Genomic DNA, 25,839 nt, shown 5'->3' with positions numbered 1-25,839 from the left:
GGGGGAAACCTGGACCTCACCCCAGAACCAAAAACCACCTCTGAAAGAAATCGACACAACAGAAAGCTCAAGCAAAGATTCTAAAAGTCGGGTCTCCTCCTCCTGTCAATCAACAGAAGCTTCCAATCTTGGGAGTTTGTTGGGGGGCGGGGGGAGAATTAGGAGAATGGGGGAGGGCAAGAGCAAGGAATACATTGACAGTTAGTGACAGTTGGTGTAAAATGTTACACAAGACACAGGCTATATAAAGGAAAAAGGGGAAGAAAGGGCCAAACAAAAACCAAGAAAGGATGTCCTAAAACCAAAAAGAAGCAAACCTTAATTTTTTTTAAAAAAAGGGGGGGGTGAATGCAAAAAATATAGTATACCCAAACAAAAAAACTCTTCTGACAAAAACCTCTGAAATAGGGATGTGCATGAACAGCTCATGCAGGCAGGAGTCGGTTTCTTTAAAAAGCAGGTCTTTTTAAAGAAAGACCTGGCCCTCCACCACCCCACCACTTTTCTAGGCGTGGGCACACCGTGAAGGGTGCATGCGTGCAACCGACTTCTGCTTTTGCCGGGCAACGACAGGGGCAGGGGAGGCAGGAAGGAACGCTGCCACCCCAAAAACTTTGCCGAAACAATGAGTGCCGGAGGGGGGAAAGCGGCGGGAGGGGTAAGTACTACCCCCCCACCCTTAAAGCTACATCTCCCCCCCCCCCCCCCGGACAGGCCCCAATCCGGACCGGTTCGGAGGCCTATAATATGGCCCTGGACCGGTCTGGTGCACATCTCTACTAAACGCTACATTTCACCTTATTCTGCCTATCAATGTCCTATTCTGTCCTTTCCTCCCTAGTATGATATTTTGGACCTGACGTGACACTTTTGTCGTGGGTTCCATTTGTGTTGTAGTAAAGAGAAGGAGTTGGTGGAGTCCATGGTTTCACAATCCATTCCTTGTCCCTTCATCATGGCTAAAGCCTGGGATATGATATGTCTGAACCGCTGTTCTACAAATTTTTGTGGTTTGAGTATGTTGTGCTTTCAAGCCTTATTGCAAGTTTCACTTATCATTAGAAGTTTGTAGTTTTAAAACTGGCTTGATGTGGGATTGTTTGCAATGAGTATTTCCTCATTGCAGATATGTTCTTCTATACATTCTGATTTCAGGATTTTCCTATAGACTGTCCTCTGACTAGAGGCCAGGCTTAAACTTTAGGGAAATAATGGGTCTTTAATGTCTCAGTCCTCAAATGTGGGAACTGTTGCAAAATACCTCCAATTACGAATGTTTCTGGAACACTGCAACAGGGGTGTTGCAAAAAACACACACACAAAACCCTTCCTCTTATGCTCCCGTGAAGAAGACTCTAGTGTTAAGACTGACATTCACAGAAGTTTGCAGTAATGGGGTGTGTGTGTGTTTTAACCAGAACACTTTAAAATTGTACCCTTGCCCAACAAATTCTGCAGTTAGCAAGTAAGTGCGACACAATATAGACTTTAGGACTTTGAAACAGAAATTCATTGTATTGTTGTGTGTTTAAGCATTCAAAATACAATTGACAGAGGTGTGGCTAGTAGGTATGCAGGACAGCACTGCCTGGGTTGTGGTACTCAGACTAAGAAACTCCTTACTCCAGAAGGCTTGTCTGATCCATTCCCTTGTGGCAATCACACACATACAGAAAACCCTATTGCTCCATGGGGCTTTTGGCACGGGCCAAAATCCCACTGAACAATAATTTTGTGTGTGTGTCCCTCCCTCCCTCTCACATACATGCCTTAGTTTGGCTTCAGTTATGCTGTTTTTCCTGTGTTGAATTTTTAGAATACTGATAGTTATTTTATTCTTGTGCTAACTGTTTTTTAACTGCCTTGGGATCCTATTTATATACAGAAATGTAGGATAGAAATATTTTAATAAAACTATCTAGGGAGGTCTTTCAGCAAATGCTACTAAACATTTTCACAGAACTTTCAGTTCTAATGATAGCTTTTGGGATCAGTACCATTTAGGTGGATTTTTATGCTGGTGCTTATTATTGATGATTATCTGTATCTTCACTGTATAGCAAAATGCTTCCTTAAAATGTAAAAGAATCCTGTGTCTTTACCATTCATATAGGAAGCTAGTCCTGCACCAAATTCATATTGGTTAGGCCTTGATGTACTTCATTTGTAGTATTACAAAATATTTTGGAATTTTTGCCCCCAAATTTCATCATTGCAGCTTTTTAACGATTGCTGAACAAAGAATTCAGAAAAAATTGTATTGGTAAAGGACAAAGAAAGACCTAAGAGAAAAGATTATCATTGCTAGGTGGACAGTGGGAGTTGGTTAGGAACGATGTGAAAGGGCAAGAAACTGCATCACAGAAGCCCTTCCTATAGTCTTGCCCACAAGAACATGCAGAAGGCTTTTGTGGGTTTTACCTATAACCTTTCTGCAACCACAAAGCCTAGATTTAGACACTCAACATAAAAGATAGTTTACCAATATTTTAATAAACTTTGACTGGCATCCAGACTAACCCTGCATCAGCATGCCAGGGTTTTCCTTGCTTAAAGGCAATTTTGATGATCTCCCCATCCCTCTTCAGCTTCCTGAAATGAGATAACTGAGGGAACCCTCCCACCACCACCAACTCTCAAGGTCATAACTTCAGGAGGTAGAGGTGACTGTCGAAGGAAAGAGAGATTTCTGAAAATGGCCTCTTGTGTCAGGATTTTCCATCGCACGACAGTGTGGGGTTTAGTCTAAATGTCAGCCATATTTTTTTAAGAAAAGAAAAGTAAGATACTCAAGAACAATAATTCAAGCTCTTTGTGTTATTTGGATACAGATAATATGATCAGTCCTGACTTGACTAGGTCAACCATGCAATTTCTGTGTTCACTATTTTTCATCACAATAGTGTGTGTTGTTAAGAATTGGCCCAAAGTCTGTGGCATGCTTTCTCTCTTTTTGATTCCTTTTGCTTTAATTATAAGGTGTGTATAGTAGAAATTGAATTGGTGCCGTGTCCCATTTATAAGGTTTTTGTGGAGTGGGTGTAAAGAGAAGGAGTACTGGGGAAGGGAGGGAGGGTATTCATATTAATCCCTTCATGGAGAAGTTCTCAACTTCCATCAATTCAAGTGTAAAAATTAGAATGTATACATTGAAATTCCTATTCTTCATATTGGCTTATTTTGTTTTAATGGAAGATAATTCTCTTTTTTGAAGGGACATTTTGCTTCAGGTGCAGTGCAGCTATAATTGATTTCTTTTGACAATGTTATGTCCACTTAAAATTCTTGTGAGCATTGTAAAAGAAATCTTTTCCTTGGGAGTGATATGTGCTGGGCTGAATAGGAACAGGAAGTGGCAAGTCATTTGGTAACTTCTAAGGCATCCTTGGGATGGGCCATTTTGTAAGTGTTAATATAGTATGTGGCTCCACTTAAGGATGCAAATATTGTTTAATAAGCATTTAAATGATTCATCTTATTGTTTGTACACTGAACCTTTTAACATAGTCAACTCTGATTTAACAGCAACAAAATCCCAAATAGCAATAGCAATAGCACTTACATTTATATACCGCTCTATAGCCGGAGCTCTCTAAGCGGTTTACAATGATTTAGCATATTGCCCCCAACATTCTGGGTACTCATTTTACCGACCTCGGAAGGATGGAAGGCTGAGTCAACCTTGAGCCCCTGGTCAGGATTGAACTTGTAACCTTCTGGTTACAGGGCAGCAGTTTTACCACTGCGCCACCAGGGGCTCAAACTATTCCACTTCCATTAAGAAAAGCAACAAACCAGACTGCAGCCTCCAGTTGCTGATAGATATGCTTTAGTTCATGGACACTTCGCATGATGCTGCATTAACTGTACTTTTGGCTTCAGTAGGTAATCAGATACAACACATATGTCCACATTAAAAGTACCTACTGTGGATGAGGAAAAATGTATGGAGCACTAGCTTCCATAAGTTCTTTATGATGCATTACTGTGGAAATTGTCATGATTTTACAATGTTGCCCTATGTAGTGTTGCTATCATTACTTTTGGAAACTAACCACAAGAATCTGTGAATACAAAGTAAGAAGCTAGAGCAATCAAACTAGGCCATTTAAATGTATATTGAAGCACCTAACCTATAAAGTTTGTCTTAACTATTAAATGTTTAGCTGTTCAGTGCTCAGCATCCATAACTCCACTTGTTTTCCACATCTTGTCCAAAAAAGGCAGCCCTCTTGGAACATTGTAATCCAATCTATGCTTAGTGGTATGCAACAAAGATGATCTATGCTTAGTGTACTATGCAAGTGTACACTAGTGATAGAAATCTCTGCGGCTCAATTATGTATCGCAGCAGTACATCCATGTGTATACATAAAAGCAAAACATGGTATGTCTAAGAGGTGTATGCCAAAATGTGATATTACTCCTTATAAAAACCTTCCTTTATCATTAAGCCTTTGAAAAAGGAAATGTGAATGGAACTAGCAAAGATACCTGAACCACAAATTCATCTTTATTATAGTTCCATTATGTTCAACACACATGACAGTGGTGCACTTCCTGTCTGTACCCTGCATTTGGGGAGGCTTATGCCCAGGTTTACTTTTAAAATGAAAACATGTCACTCACACAAAACATGTACATGTGTACAGACACATGTACGTACAATATAATGTCAGAATAGGGCTCATATTGTGGGAATAGGTTTGATAAAGTGCTGGAAAGATTTATACCCACAGCAGTACTAGGGACTGTGTGTGAAAATCACCTGTTTCCAATCCTACTTCATTGTCCTGGTAATAGGGCCATGTTAATGAAAACATGTAATGTTAGTCTGACAACATCACTTAAACAGGAAAAGCCACTTCAGGAAGGGGTGATGTATATGAGTGAGTCATAGGAGTGGCAGGAATACTTTAATTCTTCCTTGATCCAAATCACATTCTTCCCACATCCCAAGAGAGTTCCTAGCAGAGTTTCAAGTGTAAATTTGCAGTGGCAGAGAGTAGAATTGCAATGGTATAAACTATCTAGAATGTATAGTTCATTCAAGATATCTCATAGTTATCTAGAAATGCATTCTGTGTTGTAAAATGCCTAGTTAAGTAGAATTTGGCATTCTAAATTAAGCAAAGGTTTAAACTTGCTGCTGTTGGGCTGCTACTTTTCACTAGAACAGCTTGTATGAGAGTAAGGGATATCAGTTGAGGGTAAAAATGTGTTTATTTTTCTAAAATATTGTACGTTTTATGGACACATCAGAAATGAGGCAATTTTCTTGATTTGACTGGTCTAAATTAGATACAGGTCTGCCTTTGGCGCATAGCCAGTCTTATTCACACTGCAAATATGGCTTTGGTTTGGGGGAGCACTAATCGGCATGCAGACTAACAAAGTGATGGTTATTCAGCTTGGAAGAGCAAATGCTGTTTTCTGGATATATGGCTAACTTTAACATCTCTGGCTACAGTGTCTTAAAGGCTTGCATATTTCTCATTTCTCCTAATCAGATTTGTTTGTTAAATTTGTACACTCCCCTAAACTTTCATCTCTGGGTGGTTTACAGTGTTATTGGGCTGTAAACCAGACATTAGTTACTTTTAGGCATGTGCATGGACCAAGGTTTCATGGTTCAGTCAGCGTTGGGGCCAAGCCATTGTTTGGTCCAGCTCGGGCCAACCACAAACCGGTTTGAGGGTGACGCTGGGGGAGGGCAGCGAGAGGCACTTTTAAATGAAAATATGCAGGTCCTTAGCAGTGGTAAGGCAGCTTCCTGGTGCAGCATTGCTTCTTTCAGCAGCCCGCGTGCAGCTGTGGTGCAGCTCTGGCATTCACCTGGCCTCCACACCACCACACAAGGAAGCTGCCTGGAGCAGTTTGACCACCAGTAAGGACATGCTTATTTACTTTTAAAGGTGCCTCTCACCAGAGCCACCCTCAGATTGTCAAACCGGTTTGCAGTTGGCCCGAGCTGAACCAAACCAGGTCGCGGATCTGCGGTTCGGTCTGAGCTCAGTCCGAACCATGAAGCCTTGGTCTGCACACAGCCCTAGTCTCTTTCTCTGGGCTGCAATGATACCAAATGCAGGGATCCACACATTTAGGCTTAGCTCACTAGTCAGCCATTATTTGTGTTTGCCCCCAGTCCTCTCTCTTTCATCAAATCGTTTTGTGGCACACAGGCAGATCCATTTTGGAGTAAAGTAGGTCTTCTGTCATTTCCACTGGGATATGCAGATGGTAAGAAACAGTGGGAGCTCTCTCTTGTTGCTCAAAAAGGATTTCTGCTGTTTCTTACCTTCTCAAAAATGGCAGTAGAAATGAGACCTCTGGTGAGGAGATCTGTATAGTGCTGAGTGCTGCTCGCCAAAGGGCTGGGGGAATTCTCCACTGCTGAGCTGGCAACTGAATACAAAATCAGCGTTGTTGCACTCTGTAATAGTACTTGGATATCCACTAACTTTAGCACTCTCATTAATGAGCTAACAGTGGAATCAGAGCAATGTAACACAATATTGTATGTAACCCAGTAAATTGTCTCTTGTGATTGTAAACAGGTCTCCTTTAATTCATTGCCCCCGCCCGCAAAAGAGATAATGGTGTATTAAGGCACTTCAGAACAAGAGGGAGGTGGTTCTCTGTTAGGAATTGCCTGCTGAGGACTATGTGGAGTATGCAGTGGCGTGGGAAGCATACTTGTGTACCACTAACCGTGGAGAGGCAGCTGCAGTGGTTCAGTCAGCACCACGCAATTGCCGATTGAACTGTCCCTTGCCTCGACAGCTGCCTCCCAATGGATACTGATAAAGGCAGGTTTTCTTTTCTTTTCCCCGCCTCCCCCTGATCAATTGGCCTACAGCCAGTGTCCGCATCTTCCTGTCAGTAAACTACCTCACTGGCAGTGGCTTCTAACCACAGTGTTGCACTTCACTGAAGTTAGTGGTTTTGTACCACCAGGCATCTGGTGGGCCACTGTACGAAACAGGATGCTGGACTAGATGGGCCTTGGGCCTGATCCAGCAGGGCTGTTCTTATGTTTCTTATGTACCTACCAAAATCTAGCTATACTTGGGTTGCACTCAGTGTTAATTATTATGCACTGGATTAAGTGTTTTGCCAGACTTTCTTCTCTCTCTCTTTTTTTTAAAGTTTGAATGTTTGGAATTAAGTAGTAACTGTCTTTAAAAAAAGAAATAAATAAAAAAGCTTTGTATTAAGGAAAATAGTTTACAGTGGCCCCCAGGCCAGAGATGAAACATGATGAGGCCATGCATGCAGTAAGGCTCTGCTCTGATCTTCTGATCTGCTGCTCATCCTAGCCCCATTGCAAGAGAGTTTGAATGAATTGTTTTCAGCTTCCATCTGTGTGGAGATCAGGAAAAAGCCTTGTTCATGAGCAAGCCATGTGCACATAGCAAGCTCTCTGAATTGGTATAGTGTACATGAGTTGGGAAAGCGCAGATTAATGTATAAAATATCTTTTTTTTCCCCTTTAGGTTATCGGTCTTCTTGATGTGTTCACACCTGCAAAGTCACTAGAGGAATTCAATGATGTGTAGGTAACAGTTTTTGAAACTATATTGTAATTTTTCTGAGTTAGGAACACAGGAACATAGGAAGCTGCCTTATACTGAGTCAGAGCATTGATCCATCTAGTTCAGTATTGTCTACCCAGACTGGTAGCGGCTTCTCCAAGGTTGCAGGCGGTAGTCTTTCTTAGCCCTATCTTGGAGATTCCAGGGAGGGAACTTGAAGCCTTCTAAATGCAATAAATAAATATTTTAGTTTATCATGTTTTAAAGTTTTATTTATGATAATTTTAATCTGTGTTATGATTTTTAGGTTTTAGTTGCTATTTAAATTTTAATTTAATATAGGTAATATATAGATTTTATATAGAGCAGTATATAAGTGTGTCAAATAAATAAATCAAAATTCATAGCTTTGATTTAGGAACAAACTTGCAGACTCAAGGGGAATCTCTTTCCCCTTCCTGTAACTAGAGTTAATACCAAGTTGTGATAAAACCAAAGACTTCACACTGCCATGTAGGAATGAGATTATTAGGGGCATGCATGAACGGTTTGTGCCAAACCAGTTCGATTGTGGACCAAATTGGGGGTGGTTTGGTCCGTGATTGAACTGAACCAGGCCTGGTTTGGGCAGACCAGTTCATGATAAGGGCGTCAGGTAGGGGCAGCGAGCAAGTAAGTAGTCTGCTTACCTGGCTGGCGCCACTGCTCCCCCTCACAGCAACCCCAAGCAGTGCGCTCTCCCCTCTTCTACCAAGCTGCCAGCTTGGTGGTGGCTTGATAAAAGAGCTGGGAGTGCACTACCTCTAGGAGGGTGAGTGGATCTTGTGGTAAGCAGCTACTTGCTCACTCGCCACTCCCGCCCAGCCACCCCTTACTCGTAAAAGGGTCCCTCACCCTATTCTTGTAAAGGGGAAACCTCACCATTTTCCCCTTTACAAGTATATCCCCCAAACTGGTCTGACTATGTTTGATAGTCAGACCAGACCCAGTTCAGGCAGACATGGAACCGGGCTAGGTCAGTTCTAATTCAGTTCAGAACTGGCCAAAGCGGTTCCATGTACACCCCTAGAGATTATATACATGGAACAAATAAGTCTATCTTCTATTTCATTAACCTTTTAATTGTAGAAGTATAGTTAAAGGCTGCTTCATATATTTTCGGTATACAGGAATAGAGAGAAAGTAATGTACACTGTAATATGAAGAGCATGTGAATATGTTGCTGTATCTACATGTACTGGGAAGCAGCATTTGACAGCTGGTTTCCAGTTGTTATATCAATGCTTAACAGCAGTTTTTTGAGCCAGTTCTGCAGAACAACTCTATCTGATGCAATTATTTGAATAATCAAATGTGAGGGATCTGCATGCAGATAACTCTCAGATGCTATAATTGAGCTATCAGCTGCTGTGACATGAAATCCTCATTAAAATTCTCTCTTTAAGACCATTTATTGGCTTTGTTGTCACTTCGTTGTATTCATGTCTGCCTTTATGCCTCTATATCGGAGCACACGGTTAGAGTTTAGGTTTCCAATTTCAAATAGTTAGAGGCGTTGAACAAACTTTGTGCTGTCCAAAATCAAGTTTTGATCTTTGCTACTAGACTGACTGGAAGGGGAATGTATAATAGTTCCTTGACAGTTCATCAGTTTTGAAATATTGCAGCACCCAGCTCTGCTAATTTAAGCTGTTGGAATTGAATGGCACTGGGTGCAGGACTGCGGTTCTGGTCAGAAATGTACTCAAATCAGTGTTTCATAACTACTTAAGTGCCCTGAATTACCTTTGTAAATCTTGGACCTCTTCAGTGGCTGATGGAGATTGTTGGATATTCCAAACTTTGAGTAGTGTTCCCCTTCTGAGAACTTGGGTGGTTGCAGATACCCCCAACCAAAAAGAGAGAGAGAAGTCTTGGTATAATCATGCCTTGTTTTACTTGCATCATGAGTAAGAGACCCCTTGGGACCAAAATTTTCTATATTTCTATATTGCTGTGGAAATATGCCTAATTAGTAACACTGTGGGGGAAAACTTACCAAAAGCAGTGGGAGGAATGGTTGTGTAATGATAAAAGCAGTTGATGCTTCGTCTCAGCAGTTAAGCAACAGACAAAAGATAGGCCTGGAACAGATAGAGGCTGGCTTACAGGGAATGACAGCTTACCCCAGGAAAGCCCTCGAGGACCTCTGGGGATACACAAACCACAGTCGAGAATAGCTGCTTAAGAATCTTAGTTCAGTTGAGAAATAGTGACACTTAACTTAAAGTTTCATGTAATGGGGGGAGTGGGAAAAGGCTTTAAGAAATCCACAATGAGCAAAGTAGAGTTGTCATGGTTTTGGATCAGACTTGTAGTCCTTGAGTTTGGGTGAGAACTGCTAAAGTTAGCAAGAAGGGTGATGTGTTAGAATCCCATTCATCGTTTGAATAGAAGTCAGTTGGAACAACTGAGGCCTGGTTTCTTCAACCATGTGTCAAAGCCAACTCAATGTATTTGTGGCTGTATGATGAGACTAGTGGATTATCAAATGGCAACTGTCCTAAATAGCTGTGTCTTAAAACCTGTTAGGCTTGTATGTAATAGTTTCAAGGAACATGTTGAAACAGGCTTCCTGTTTTAATAAGAGCATGTAGAAGTATTTCTTAATAGGTCTTTAAAAGTGCCATTCACTTTGTACACACTCTGTACACCTTCTTCCACTTTTGTGGAGAAATTGAAAGACTGAATCGGTATCGAGATTAGCCTAATTAACTTCACTTTTGAAAGTGGGATGCAGATATAGTGAAATGATGATATTTTAAAAGTCTCCTTCTCTGGGCGAGCATGTGTGTGTTTAAAATAACTCCCTTTCCCCCCCTCTAGGATCTGGTTGATACTGCTCTGGCTTGTGGGTGGGGTAGGGTGGAGAGTACCTGTGAATTATTGCGTGGCATAGGCCTTGCTCTTGCAATACCATAGGAAAAAAGGGGTGAATGAGTTGTGTTTGTTAGTGGGGTCTTATCATATAGGCCTGGTTCATGTTTGAGGTTCTACATATGGTGGTGGTGGAGAAGCCCAAGACTTGCTCCTTTGTCTCACCACATATACAATCTACAAGCTAAGGCCCTGTATGAAGCAGCCCTAGCATTCATTTGGCTTGAAGACTAGGGGTGTGCATGTCTTAACTTCTGTGCTCCCGGGAGGTGGGGGGGTCCTTTAAGGGGCAGGGAAGATGACCTGCCCGCCGTGCACACGAATGTCGGCCATTTGTGTGGTGACGTTCACCAAGGCTGCAAGGAGGTATGCTGCAGCCCTGCACCAACGCTTTTGGAGAGAGTGCCAGTGGGGGAAAAGTGGCGGGGCAGGTAAGGGCACCCTACCTGCCCCTTAAAGGATCCCCTGTCTCCAAACCAGTTTGAATGCCAGACTTGCGAATTGGTTCGGCGCTCCCAAAAAAGAGCGCCGTACCGGTTCGTGCACATCCCTGTTGGAGACTGTCTTAGATGTTTTGGTCTAAGCATGTACAGTTGCTATGGCCTGAGCCTTTTGGACAGAGCAGTCTATATATTTAAATCTGCTTTGAAATAAACAAATAATGAACACATTGCTTTTACAATTAAATTGCACTGCAGCTTTCAGAAGCCTTGCATTTTAGCAGAATTTTTAAGTAGAGTAAATCCTAAGCAACAATGAGGTCTGCAGAGTTTTGTATTGGTTTTGAAATACAGAGCTACCTCATTGCAGATAGTCTTTTGTTAGGAATGCATTCTCCTTGGTGCATTGGAACCACAAGTGTCACACACTTCTAGATTTAACTGTCTAAATTATTTCTATCGCCTCTCACTGACACAAATCCTCCAACACCTTGGGGCATGGTTTGACACCATCAGGTCAACCATTTTGCATCCCTCAGACAGATGGAACAAGATCTGCCAAATCCTGCCTTCCTTACTGCAAAACACCTATGCAGATCTCCTGCTGCTTGCCCAGGTACTAGGCTCCGTGACTGCCTGCATCGATTGGCATGCTCACCTGCTGCAGTGGTTACTGCTCCCTTTCCAGTCACATATGGCACACTCTCAGCAGACAGTTCCTGTGCCCACCCACATCCCTACAGTGGTGGATCTCCCCAGTGATAGCCAGGGACCCCTCCCCCTGAGTAATAAGCTCCGATGCCGGCCTACAGGACTAGGTTCCCACTGCAACAACCAGGTTGCCCAGGGGAAGTAGAACCAGTCAGCCTTGCCACAGCATCCAGTCTGGAACTGTGTGCGAACAGAGTGACCATGATCCAATTACTGGTGTTCATACAGCACTGCCACGTACTCAGTAAAGTGGTCAGCACAACGACCAAATCCCACGTAAACTATCAGGGAGGGTCTTTTGTTAGGAATGCATTATCCTTGGTGCATTGGAACCACAAGTGTCACACACTTCTAGACTTAACTGTCTAAATTATTTCTATTGCATTGACATTATACATTTAAAAAAACAAACGCTGTGTTCCTATATTTCAGCAGAATGCTCCCTATGGGTGGCAGGGGAGAGTGAGAGATTCTAAATTCAATGTAGTGTTGATTCCTGATGGTTTTAATTATTTTAAAATGTGGTTCACAAACCACTTCATGAACTTCTGTTGAAAAGTTCACAAAGTGATTTACACAGCAGAGGAATGAGAAAATGGTTTCCTGTTCCAAAGGGGCTTACAAAACCAAAACAGAAATACTCAAGCAGTTCTGAGCATGTTTCCTTATTCCAGATGCTACAGCTGCTTCATCCGATTGCAATGTGCTGTTGATATATACTGTATCTACCATGTTTGCCCTTAACAGCAAGGAAGCTCAGAACTACATTTGTTGGGTTGAGGGGGCAAATCAAGTTCTTTGATCTATATCTTTAATTTTGTCTATGCTCCATTTTTGAACTTGTTCCATGTATGTATGTTTCCTTTTTGTCATGGCATTTAGCTTGTACAATAAAGTTTGATTCCTTATCCAAACACAGTAAGCACTCTGACATTCTCAACTATCTCACAGAGGCAACTTCTGTTTTCTAGATACCTTGTAACCCATCTCATGGGAGCAGATCTGAACAACATTGTGAAATGTCAAAAGCTCACAGATGATCATGTACAGTTTCTTATCTATCAAATTCTTCGTGGTTTGAAGGTATTTACATCAGCTCTATTACTATAGTAACTATACATAATACTTGTTCATAATAACGTAAGAAATCCAGCAGAAATGCTGAATGTGCCCCCGCCCCTTTGATATAATTGTCCATATGGATGACTTGCATTCGGGCAAATACGTTGTTACATACTTGCTCTCCTGAAACAGTTGGAGTTAACCTCATCATAGCAGTCATGAAAGATCAGTTGCCCTGGTAAGTAAAGTAAAGTGTGCCATCCAGTCAGTGTCGACTCTTGGCATCCACAGAGCCCTGTGGTTTTCTTTGGTAGAATACAGGAGGGGTTTACCATTGCCATCTCCCACGTAGTATGAGATGATGCCTTTCAGCATCTTCCTATATCGCTGTTGCCCGATGTAGGTGTTTCCCATAGTCTGGGATTCGAACCAACAACCTCTGGCTTGCTAGTCAAGCCATTTCCCTGCTGTTCCATTAAGTGGATCTATATGCATGGTGGAGCTATGTAAATACTGTTTAAAGCTTATCTCTTCATCCAAGCTTTTTAATTTGATTGTGGTTTTAAATTGTATTAAGGTTTTTCTTTTTGGACGGTTAGCTTGTTTTATGTTGTTGTAATCTACTCAGAGACTAAAGTTTGTTGAGGTGTACAAATTTGATACATAGGTAGATAAATAGATAGATAAATGCATTAGAAAAGAGAGACTTTCATAATAAGGAAACGAAAAATGGTGCCCTAGACCTAATCTAGAAAATATCTTTTACTTTTCAGTATATTCATTCGGCTGACATTATACACAGAGTAAGTAGTACTGTTGGCATAACTTAAATATGCACTGAAAGCAGTATCTTTGAAAAATGTAGCACTGGATCCTTGTGTATCAGAGCAACTGCAGAACTGAATAGAAAGCTGTCGAATAATAATGCAGTAAAAGTTTAAGTTAATGCTGAAGGAGAGGGAGCTGAAACTTGGATACTATGTTCAGTATTAGCTCTCTTTGCCATAATGTTGGCTCTGCCAATCGAGTTTGACTCTTAACATGTGCCTGCAGATCGCAGGACTTTTTTGTGTTTTGACTTGCACGAATATGGCACACTTTTACAATTCTTTTTGCTTATACAGTACATAAAGTTGATTGAGGTTGTTGAAAAGCTCAGTAAGACATACATGAAGGGATTGTATTATTGTCAGTGTTAAATTCTAGATTTGGGCAGATTTGTTAAAGTCCAGTGCTGACACGGATATTTTTCTTTCTTTCAGGATTTAAAACCAAGTAACCTAGCTGTGAATGAGGACTGTGAGCTGAAGGTAATTTGGGGTTAATGTGCTCATGTGTGGTTTATGGGTAGCCTAGTGATCATTCCTCTGCTTGTAGGTCAGGACCTAAGTAGCTTGATATGAAAGTACAGGAACTTAGCATATCTGCTTGATGATCCAGGTCAAATGCTTTCTGAATATACAGGCAGTGGTATTCTGTTTCCACAAAAAATATTCAATAAAAGTTTCAGTCTGGCACTTTTGGGGTTGTGTAACTGTGTAAATACTCTTGGTCAGAATGGTGCACAGTGAAGTTAGAGAATCACTGGTGTATTGTAAATCCTTGGCAGCTTGAGCCTGGCAAAATCTTGGTATTACCAAATCTATTTCTGGAACTGTTTCAGAGTCTTCCCTTCCATTCAGTCTTGGTTTCCCCCAGTTTTACCTGATCGAATAAGTCTTTTTCTCTCTCCACTGTGCTCACACACACCCACCATTGTACTAGGGATGTGCAAATCGGTTCGAATTCGAACCAAACCAGCCATCAGGTTCGAGCTACAGGTTTGAATTCGAACCAAACTGGGGGTGGTTTGATTCGAACTGGATCGAACCTCCAAAGGTGGGTGGGGAGATAGCTGGCACCCAGGGGTACCTGCCACCCAAACCCCAAAGCAACGACACTCGTACGATTTTTAATGAATTTTTGAAAAAAAAATTTCTCAGAGTATAATTGGACTTGAACCAGCCCATTATTCCCTATTGTGGAGCACCCATGGGTGCAAACCACCCAAACCCCAAAGCAATTGGACACCCCTATGATTTTTTATGAATATTTGAAATATGAGAAAATTAAAAATATTTCAGATATTCATAAAAAATCATATGGGAGTGGCACCCTCACTCTGGGCCACCGCAGCACCCTCCAAGTGCAGTTATGGGGCTGCTAAAACCTGGACAACCTCCATTCTTCCCTATGGAGAAAAACCTTAAAGCCACTTGTGGGATGCTGGGGTGGCCCAGAGTGAGTGGTGTTGTAGTGCACAGAGGGTGCTAACCACCCCCGTGGGTTGCTAACCCATGGGGTACTGGGTTTTGTTGTTCCTGAAGTGTTCTGAGTGTAGATTCTTTAGTAGCATATAAGATTTTCAATGACAAACCATGAATCCACTCTCATTGCTAACCTTAAAGACACATAAACTTCAAAAATCACTTAAAAATCAGCCTTTTGCCCAATTCCTTTCAAATACTTCTGATAGCTTCCTTGCTCCCCTTGGGCACTACCACCCACCACACTCTGCTCTAGGCCACCCCTTTCCCTCCTGACGTGAAGCTATACATTTGCTGCAATCCTCATTATTTCCTATGCGGAATTCCAAAATACTTTTAAAATTCACCAGTAATCAGAGGATTGTCCGATTGCCTTGGGGTGTTGTGGGTGGGTGCCTACCATCCACTCCACTTTTGTGCCCCTAGGTGCTCCACAATAGGGGATATGGGCTGGTTCGGGTCCCATTATACCCTATGAGAAAAATAACTAAAAATATTTCAAATATTCATAAAAAATCATAGGGTTGTCTGATTGCTTCAGGGTTTGGGTGGTTGTTGGCACCCATGGTTGGGTGGGTGGTTGTTGGCACTCCACAACAGGAAATAATGGGCTGGTTCAAGTACCATTATACCCTATGAGAAAAATATATAAATAAATTTCAAAAATTCATAAAAAGTTGTACGAGTGTCTGATTGCTTTGGGGTTTGGGTGGCAGGTACTCATGGGTGCCAGCTACCACCCCACCCACTTTTGAAGGTTTGAACCAGTTCAAAACAGTTCAAATTCGAACCGAACCAGGGGGAGTTTGAACAAAACCAAACCACCCCCTCTTGGGTTGAACCCGGTTCGAAATCGAACCGAACCAGGCAAACCGGTTTTGAGCACATCCCTACATTGTACAGTGCATTGCTAACTTCCTTGTTCTGCAGATTCTGGATTTTGGATTGGCTCGACACACAGATGATGAGATGACGGGGTATGTAGCAACCAGGTGGTACAGAGCTCCTGAGATCATGCTGAACTGGATGCATTACAATCAAACAGGTACTGTGTCTTCCTAGCTGAATCATTTGAGATTATTAAACAGCACTGATCTATCTATCTGTATAATTCTGAAGCATACCCGTGGCTAATCCCGTGTGTGGCAGCTCTCGCGAGAGTTTATGAACAGAAGCACCTGATTGGGCAGTGGGTATTCCATATGCAGATGGGGGGAAGAGCCTGTGGCACTGTGATGATTGGGTAGTGGGGATTCCATATGCAGATAGGGGGGAGGAGCATGTGATGGTTAAGATCAGTTGGAATGCAACTGTTAGTGGTCGGAAGATGTTCTTGATTGTAGAGGAGAGGAATCTAAAAGGATAGTGGGCAGGGGTCTGTGAAGAGAGGGGTTGTGAGGGAGGAAAGAGCCCCTTCAGGAGAAGGAGGCTGCCGCTGTGTGAATTAAATGAGGAAACTAGATGAATAAGATATGCTAACTCTGGAAGGGGGAGAGTGAGAAAGAGGGGGAAGAAAGAAAGATGTGCAAGGGATGGGCCTGAGCCTATCAGCAGCCTGAGGGGAATGAGCAGCCATGGCAGCGGCGGCGGCGGCGGCAAGGAAGGACTCAGTCAACCACTGCTGCTGTTTGGGGCTACTGAGGTCATTGGCAGAGGGGGACAGGAAGGCAAGGGATGGGCCCAAGCTTGTCAGCGGTCTGAGGGGAATGAGCGGCCGTGGTGGCAGCAGCAAGGAAGGGCCCAGTCATCGTCTGCTGCTGCTCCTGTGAGGTGCAGGAACAGGGCTCGGGTGAGGATATGGAGGTCTCTGGGGATTGGGGGCTGCAGCTTGGCCAATAGGCGCCAGCAACACTGCAGCCACAACCAAGAGGGATGAGGGGGATGGAAGCAATGGGATGGAGGAGCAGGAGTGCGGCTCAGGTAAGGGTCTTTCATAGGTGAGGGGGACTGTGGCAGGGGCTGAGGGGGCAATCAAGTACTAGCGCACAGATGCTCTGTGCAGGTTAAGCTAGTATCAATGTATTGTCTAACCCTCCTTTAATATAAGATATCAAAGTGTGTCATTTGATATTTATATTTTTAAAACTGATTGAGCAGTTCTGCACTTGAACTTTTCAGATCATACTTATTTATTTATTTGATTTCGATACTGCCCTTCCAAAAATGGCTCAGGGTGGTTCACACAGAGAAATAACAAATAAATAAGATAAACAAAATGGATCCCTGTCCGCAAAGGGCTCCCAATCTAAAAAGAAACAGACACCAGCAACAGTCACTGGAAGTACTGTGCGGGGGGTGGATAGGGCCAGTTACTTTCCCCCTGCTAAATAAAGAGAATCGCCACTTTTAAAAGGTGCCTCTTTGCATTGCCAAAGTAGAAATGTGTGCTCTTTCCTGGTATATAATAAAGTCTTAGGATGAGTTGAGCATTGAAGGATTGGGCTGCCCACTGTAACATTTTTTAATGATCAGATTACTAAAATAGCTGTGTGACTATGGGGAGCCATTGGCTTCTAATGTTTGCTTTTTCCCTAGTTGATATTTGGTCGGTTGGATGCATTATGGCTGAACTGTTGACTGGAAGAACACTGTTCCCTGGTACGGACCGTATCCTTTAAAAGCATCTAAAAACAAACTGAAACATTTTATTTTCATATACTGTTACAGCAAAGGTTCCCAGCCTTGGGTCCCCAGCTGTTTTGGGACTGCTCCCATCACCCCCAACCACAATGGGGATCCATTTTTCTGGGAATCCAAGTTTGGGAATCCCTGCTGTAACATTTTCCATAAAAAGGTTTATGAAAGAGCTTTGCACTCTGTATCTGAGCCTTTCTCTGGTGTTGATGGATTGATTCTTTGATGTACAAATGAATACAGGCCTATTTTGACAGGATCCATTCTATTGAGAACTACTGGAGATTGTCTACAAGAATGCTTTCCACCCATGGCTAAAATGCATTATTTGAGAATGGGGGTGGGGGTGCCTTTAACAGTGTCACATCCTGTGCTTGTACTTAGAGCATCAAATATCCCTTTTGAAAAGGACAATCTTTTCTCTTAATTTTTTAAAAAGCAGGAAAACAGTTTTTCGCTTTCTCTGCGGCTGTTTTCCAGTTTCAGCAAACCAAATGTTCTGTGAAACTTGTGGTGATATGAAAAGATGGATGTACTCAAAATTTTTGGAAACCACAAAGGAAAGGGATTTCTTGACAAGCCTGCCTCTTGGCTTGAAAAAACAAACAAACAATAAATAGGTAGATCAAAGAATCTGTTCTAACGTAACTCCTAAATGTGACTTACCTTGTTTACCTTCCAATCTTGGATGTAAATCTACAGATAATGACTGACATCCAGACCAAATTACTCATGTGTAATCTCATGGAAATTAATGGGATACATTAGTCATGACTAACATGTCCCATTATCTTCAATGATATGGATGTAAGCCTCTGAGTGCCAATCACACAGATAGATTGCCAGAGTTGTGCTCACATTATCTCTCCCTTTAAGGAATATATTGAACCTGACTCCTAGATTATCCTCTTAAAGCAATACAATACATATGTTGATATCTAGTGAAAAGAAGATGTAATTCTGTGTTCAATTATCCAAATATTTAATGTCCCCTGGAAGAAAAAGCTAAGTCTTAATGCCATTTCTCTAGCCTTACATACTTGAGGTTAGTCTTATGTAAACATTGACACTTTAATTGAAGAACTTTGGCATTCATTATCTTCTTGTATATATCCCATGATAATGCTTTCTTTTCCTCTAACTTTAGAAAGTGAAGAAAGAAGGTAGAAACGGTTTATGACCTACATCTTAGATTTGTCCTTGCTTTAGCTCCCTAATCCTCTTTGTTCACCTTATTAAATTTGTTCCTCTTTGTCCATTTGTACAATATGCTTGCTTCTCTCTCTTTCTCTTTCTTTCTTGTCTAAGGTATGTGAAGAAATATTTCTCTTGCCCTACAAATCAAAACAGGCATGCTGGTTTCCACTATCATTCTTGTTATATAAATATTGTGCTGTGTTTCTGTATTGTCTTTATGCATTTCATTTATATGTTCCTACGTACAAGTGAATTTACTTTCCACCAATATTCTGGGCTCCATGTGTGGTATTCACGTTACCACTAGGGTGGGGAGTGCTGCTTTGTACTTGATGGGAATAATGCAGACCTATGATCAAATAATAGTATTGTGCATTCACTTAATGGAAATACACAAATAACAAGCATGTAAAACCAGTATCTGTAATTTGCAAAGCATCTCTCATTGTTCACCTCTTGCAATCTGATTTGCAAGAGGTGCGTGATCGCCTGTGGCTTCTTGAACTCCATTAAGAATAATGGGTGCTGCTGACTTGATCTTCCCTGTAGCTGCTGGTGATCGAGTAACCAAGTTATAATTTCATACAGAAATTGCAGTGCTGACAGTTAATTTCCATAGTTGAATTACATGTTGCCAATGTTTGGGAGAGCATCTTGGGAAAGGATACAGATTTGACCATATCAATAGAAGCCCAGTTTGGTAGCGTTGAGAAGTTAAGTTTGAAGTTTTCCCAGTAGTTAAGGATTCTACTTCTATCCTCATCCACATAAGGGTGATCTCTTACTTCGAAATGGTTGATTGGGGTGTCTTCACATGTTGTCCCTTGATTAACCTGTTGGAGGGGTGTTTTGTTCTTAAATTCTTGTCATAATATGAAAATACTAAAGGGAACCGGGGTAACTAATTTGATGGAGGTCTGTGGTGCAGAATTACTGCCTTTAACTTGTCCCTAAACCAGGGAGATTTTTCAAAAGGTAATCAAGTTACAATAATTTTTTCTTGGTACTCTTTGCCTTATATACCCACTCTGATCATTGCATCTGAATTTAGCTTTATCAGAATTAACAGCTTGGCTTTTGCATACTTGCTGCTGCTAATGACAGGGTACTTTTTCTGCATGTCAGTGTAGGGGTGTGCCAGCTCCTTTAAGATTGTGGTGATGGACTTCTGAGACATGCATGCTTTGCTTTTGCTTTCAGTGTTCTTTGTGAATTTTATTCTGCCTTGTGCTTTATATAAACTTCTTTAGTTTGTGTAGCTGTTCACAAATTACATCATTGGTACACTTAACATTCTGTTATTGATAGACCTAACGTAATGAGGTAATTATACATTAAATGAACTGAAATATATCTGTTAGCTGCTAACAGATCATCTAGTAGCTTCTGGGTCCATTATCTAGTAGCTTCTACTTGTTTCCTTAAAGGGTTTGTGGATCTACTGAACAGTGTTCCAAACTTGAAGAGCAGACACACATCAGAAAAAGAAATGGGAGTTTGGACAGTACTTCTGTACTTGCATTCAGAGACACATCTTCAAACAATACAGAAATTGCTATTTTAGCATTAGCCGGCTTTGTGACCAATGAATTCGTGGTTTTGGTTGTATTATATGCCATTGCCGTGAAATTTTAATTGTATACAAACGAATATGGACTAGTTACAGCTTACAGCTGAACAAATCAGTTGGAACTCATTCACTTCTTATTTTAAAGAAGAACTATTATGGCCCATAGATTAAGAATTTGATTTTGTGCAAAACCTCTGTTCAAATACAATCTGGGATACCCTAAGTACCTTTCAGCAGGTTCCAGATTAGAAGCCAAGGCTCAAAATTTTTAATGTGGAAATAATTATTTCATTATTATACCTTGCCTTTCACCAGGACTGCCCCATGGGAGCTTATAACACTAAAATACAATAAAATAAATGACAAAACAGAGCCAACAAGGAAAAATCAAGATAAAAGACACCAGGTAAAAGCCGTTTTTAAAATGGATCTTTAAAGCACAAGCGAACAAGCTGGACTTCACCTGGCACCTAAAAGATGGTGATGAACATACTGTATCTGAGTAGAGAATTCCTTAATCTGAGCACCATCACAGAAAAGTTCCTTACCTACCTGCTTAACTTCTCTGGCATCCAGAGAAAGGCCTCTGAAATAAGTAGTGATATTATAGGGTTATAAAGATTAGATGCTCGCTAAATAAAACAGAATGCAATATGATACTTTGTAAACTGCCCTTTTGAAAACAATGGGCAACACCTACAACGTGAGCCAGCCCCCCGCCCCACAGGTTGCTCAGGGGAGACATCTTCCCAGTTTTAGCAAATTCCCTCTACAGCCATCCATGCCAAATTGTATACTGTTGCTGAAGGTCACTTGACTTTCAGGAATGCCTTTTTGGGCAACTATTTTGGGATAACAGCCTAATTTTAACTATGTTTACTTAAAAGCAAGACCCAGTTACATAATTGGCATTTACTTGGGCATCCTTGGTATATGCAGGTAGCAAAAATTAGAATGCCTGTTTAAATTTCTTGAAACACTTGACAATTCTAAAGTATAGAGAACTCTCTTTAATGTTTCAAGATAGAGTATTTGGCTGTTACTTTTTAACTGGATGAGCTATCATAACATAAAAGTGGCCCTGCTAGATCAGAACCAAGATCCACCCAGTCCATCATTCCACCACCTCCACAGCTGCTCACCAGATGCCCCTAGGAAGTTCATGACACTGCAGCATATAGCTAATGTAAAGAAAAGGCAAAGTACTTTAACCCTTGGGTCACTGAGAGATGCATCTAACTTTGATTAATTTGGTACCATAGTGTGCTATCTTGAATAATCTGAAAAGACACCTCTTTCATAATTTTTTGGTGTAAACTCAAGCAGGAGCCTTAGATTTTTGTATCTAATGATCAAGAAGATCCTACTTTCAAATAACTAAATTTCCTATTCTGTTATTAACAATGGAGAGTAGTGTGGGAAGGGAACAAATGAACTCAGTTTGTTCCTGATCACACCCTGGGGGCAATACCAGATGAGGGATTAACATCCAGAACTATTCCTAATGTGTTTGTGGTGAAGGTGAGATTCAGACCTCCTGGTTCACACTTGCCAATTATATTACACAAATTTTTGGTTACAAAATAACCTGACATAAGTTAGTGGACAAACACCAAACTCTTATGTTTGTTTTAACTTAAGTACAAAGCAAGCTGGTGTAACTATTTAAAAAATGCTTTGAAATTAATTTTGAAACTTGTAATAAAATGCCCAGAAGAATTCAATGACATGGGTTCTCTGATATAATTGGTAATACAGGTTAATGCCCCGTTTATAAACAGAACATTTATTCTCAGTCCTATTTAGGTGTCTTGCTTGCTGCCAGCAGTTGGAGATCTAAAGCAGGTTGTAACTGAGAAAGTTTATTCTGTATTAAAATTAGGCTGTGGTGCTCCTTAACTTAACTGAGCAACAGTTGTTCTTGCTGATCACTAGCAACTCTGCATGTTAGTCTTCTGCCATATTGCTTTTGTTGCTAGATCTTAAACTTACTGATGGCTACTGATCTAACCAAAAATCATAAGAGAGTCCTAACTATGCAGATTAAGCACTATTGTGTTCAAATTGCAGAACGTGCATGTTTTCCAAAATTAGGTGTGGGTTTGGGATGGAGGGAGGAAGAACAACTAGACTAACAGGGCAGACTTTAATATTACAAAGTGAAAATAGGCCATAAAGCTGAGTAGAGCCAAAATAAAGCTAAGCCATTCCATTTTAGAACCCCAGCCAAGCTCTCCTTGGTTTTGGATCCTCTGAGCAGAAGCTTGACTGCTTAAGTTTCCACAACATAGGTAAAAAACTTTGAAGCCATGATTCTTGAGATTCTGAAGAAGTTTAGATTCCATGCTGCAGTTACTCTGTTCAAAACTGGGTTGCCTCATTTCCATGAGCAGGAAATTAAGGGTTTGTGGAAGAGGAGTTGCAATCTTCAATCAATTTGCCCTTCTGACATTACACTGCTCATGTGAGTGGCATGAGCAGTTGTTAGTAGAAATTGTTAGCATGCAGTAGTGTCCCAGATCTTTTGAACATGTACATTGAGTTTAGGTGGGCATATATGGGCATACACTTTATACATGGGGTGTACCAGTCTTGCTTACAATATTGTGATCAAGGTGTGTGTTTGACCTTTTTCCCCTTTTAACTTTATTGGGCTGCTGCTATGATTTTTTTTCTTTCATTTTATTTGTCCCAGCATTTTCCTTTATGGTCCACCGTTAGATATTGATCAGTTGAAGCTCATTTTGAGACTCGTTGGAACCCCAGGGGCTGAGCTTTTGAAGAAAATCTCTTCAGAGTCTGTGAGTTTAAAACTTGATTGTAATGTCTGCCCTTCTGGGATTTTGTGTTTTTGCCTTTTGCTTTGCTGCCTTGTAGATTGCCTCTATCTATTCCCTATTAAGATTCTTTTCCCCTTTCTTTGACTTGTTCCCCTAAGCACATTTGAATTCTCCTCTCTTCCTCTTCCATAGCTGGTTCCTCCCATTTTGCTTGTTTCTTATTTTCCCCTCTAGTCTTTAGGCTATATTGTGCTTAGCCAAACAGTAGGCATATTTACTATATGCTATTGTGCACTGTTACATACTAATGGAAATAGCTCCATGTGTGCACTTGCTCAGTAGGATTGTGCATTTCTCAGGGTTGGGTTTTGGGGACTTTTACTGAATGTTCTCCCTGGTCTGGAAGTCTAAGAAATGCCCTAAAGAGGGTGGTATGTGTTCAGAATTAGTATAACTACCATGAATCACATTCAGAGCTACACAGTGTATTTTAGTTGTTACTAGTGCTGATGTTTTGGCTTTGTCTCCAGAGCATAAAATCCACCTCGTGCTAGGACTGCTGAAAGGATATCCATGGAAGCTGTGATACAGTTGTTCTTTTCTCCATAAACAGAATGACAGTATATTCAGATTGTGATGGATAACATAACATTATCCTTCTACATGGATGGATTTTTGTAAGAAGTCATTTAAAATAGATTTACAAGAAGTCTTGAGTGATTATGGTTAGAGACACTGTAGAAATCAATTTCTTCAAAAAATAAGAAAGGAAGTTTAAAGTAAAAGTAATTCAGTGTAACTGCAAAGTGTTTTTTTGAAATTTGGAAGCTGAAAAATATTTAGAGTTTGTGCCTTGAGAATCAGGTAAGAGAAGCAAGTGCCATGAAAATCAAATAAAAACGCTGACCTCTGAAATACTGGACATAAATGGAGGAACATAATGGAACTGAGAGACTTTTAGTCATCAGGAGTTACAGTGCAGTATGCATCTTACTTATTGCCACAGGAAGTAAAAGCAAAAATTTCAGGGCTGTCCCACTTCAGAAGAATTGTGTAATCAGTATTCAGTCATACTACTGGGATCTATTAGAGGCTGTTTATCAGGATGAAGGAAAAAACTGACTCGTGAGGAGAAGAAGTGTGTATTGGCAATTTCATAACCCTCATGTTTTAGAAGACCAGTTTTCCTTTGGGTGTAGAGTAGTCCAAAATACTACCCAGTCCTTGATAAGCTCCTTATATATCAGAGTAAAGTTTTCAAGATGTTGTATGGCTACAACACATCTTCCTGACCTGCATTATTAATCCTTATGTATCTAGATTGAGCCTTGCTCTGATATTTTGCCCAGATTTTATCCAGAAAAGTAATGCTGAATAAGGAAAATTCAGAATTACATAGCAATGCACACTGAGATAGAACAGCCTGACACCTTAAGCAGCTTCATACAAATGTTAAGACCAAGTGGCAGATGAAGATACTGTTTAGCTTAGCACCAGGTATCTAACAATTCATGTGTAATATGGATCAGATTCAGTCTTCACTGGATTTGTATTATTTATTGATTTATCATGTTTATATACCACCCGATATGTGTGTGTCTAGGCGGTGTACACTACTTAAAACACAACAAATATAAAACAGAGTAAAACTGTTTTAATTGTTTTTATAATGATTTTATGTTTTTACTGTTTTTGATTTTAATAGTTAATTGATTTTAGTTTGTTTTAATATAAACCGCCCTGAGCCATGTTTGGAAGGGCAGTATAGAAATCAAATAATAAAAACAATTTCACAGAATAAAAAAGTTAAAACAATTTCATGAGAGAAAAACAAACAGTTTAAAATTAATTTCAGTTAAATGCTTGAGAAAACAGTTGTGTTTTGAGGGTCTTCCTAAAAGCAATCCTCAATACTTCCTAAAAGTATTAAATAGGAAAACATGGAAACAGTTCTGGTGAAATGTAGGATGGTTGTCAGATGGGTAAGTAAATGTAAGAAGCACCAAAGAGTGTGGTGTTTGCTCTTAGACAATTTGGAATTCAATCCTTTCAAAAGGAATTGTATACTTTTCAGAGACAGAGAGGATAATATTTTCTGTTTTATATACTTACTGCATCTTGCCCTGAACCCTTGGGAATAGGTGAGCCTTTCTGCCCTCAAGGCAACAAGAGATGTCCCAAGTCCTAGCTGGAACAAGGGGTAGATTGTGCTCTTCTCCATTTCACTCCTGCCTCAGGCAGGGCAGAGGTTATAGTCATAAGATGCCATTCTGAGCATCTGTGACCTTTGCTTCAGGCATCATATAGCCTTCCACACTGACTAGTATAGAAGCTAGTGATAAGTGTCTTTTCTTAAGCTGTAGGCTATTACAGGGCCACCTCTCATAGAGTTGTCTCAAGACTGGACTTTCTCTGTGGTTGCCCTGGGGCTTTGGAATATGCTCCCTGTTGAAATAAGAGCATCTCCTTCGCTGTTGTTTTCAGGAAGACCCTCAAGACGTATCTGTTCTTGCAGGCTTTTAACTGAAATTAATTTTAATAATTTGTTTGAACAACTTGTTTTATGAGAAAGTTCTAATTGTGTATTGTGGATTTTTAATCTTTTTACTTGTTTATATTGTATTAAATTTTGTACACCGCCTAGAGATGTATATCGGGCAGTATAGAAATATGATAAATAAGGAGAGG

At 40.8% G+C, this 25,839-nt stretch overlaps 1 protein-coding gene across 7 annotated transcripts in view; it reads left to right on the top strand.

Moving 5' to 3' along the window:
- The window catches only part of MAPK14 (mitogen-activated protein kinase 14), a 50,899-nt gene that overhangs the window by 12,264 nt on the left and 12,796 nt on the right, over nucleotides 1–25,839 (top strand). For 6 of the 7 annotated variants that reach the window (XM_053248603.1, XM_053248604.1, XM_053248607.1 and 3 more), the window contains 7 exons: nucleotides 7,497–7,555; nucleotides 12,574–12,685; nucleotides 13,438–13,467; nucleotides 13,927–13,974; nucleotides 15,901–16,015; nucleotides 17,506–17,577; nucleotides 23,093–23,172. In XM_053248603.1, coding sequence (XP_053104578.1) covers nucleotides 7,497–7,555; nucleotides 12,574–12,685; nucleotides 13,438–13,467; nucleotides 13,927–13,974; nucleotides 15,901–16,015; nucleotides 17,506–17,577; nucleotides 23,093–23,172 — 516 coding nt within the window. The remainder of the gene's footprint in view (nucleotides 1–7,496; nucleotides 7,556–12,573; nucleotides 12,686–13,437; nucleotides 13,468–13,926; nucleotides 13,975–15,900; nucleotides 16,016–17,505; nucleotides 17,578–23,092; nucleotides 23,173–25,839) is intronic. The other variant, XM_053248602.1, reaches the window with a different exon arrangement.

Source organism: Hemicordylus capensis, chromosome 4 (genome assembly GCF_027244095.1).
Source record: "Hemicordylus capensis ecotype Gifberg chromosome 4, rHemCap1.1.pri, whole genome shotgun sequence".
NCBI classification, from domain to species: Eukaryota; Metazoa; Chordata; class Lepidosauria; order Squamata; family Cordylidae; genus Hemicordylus; species Hemicordylus capensis.
Note: the sequence above shows the minus strand (reverse complement) of the source record. Positions and strands in the feature narration are given on the sequence as shown.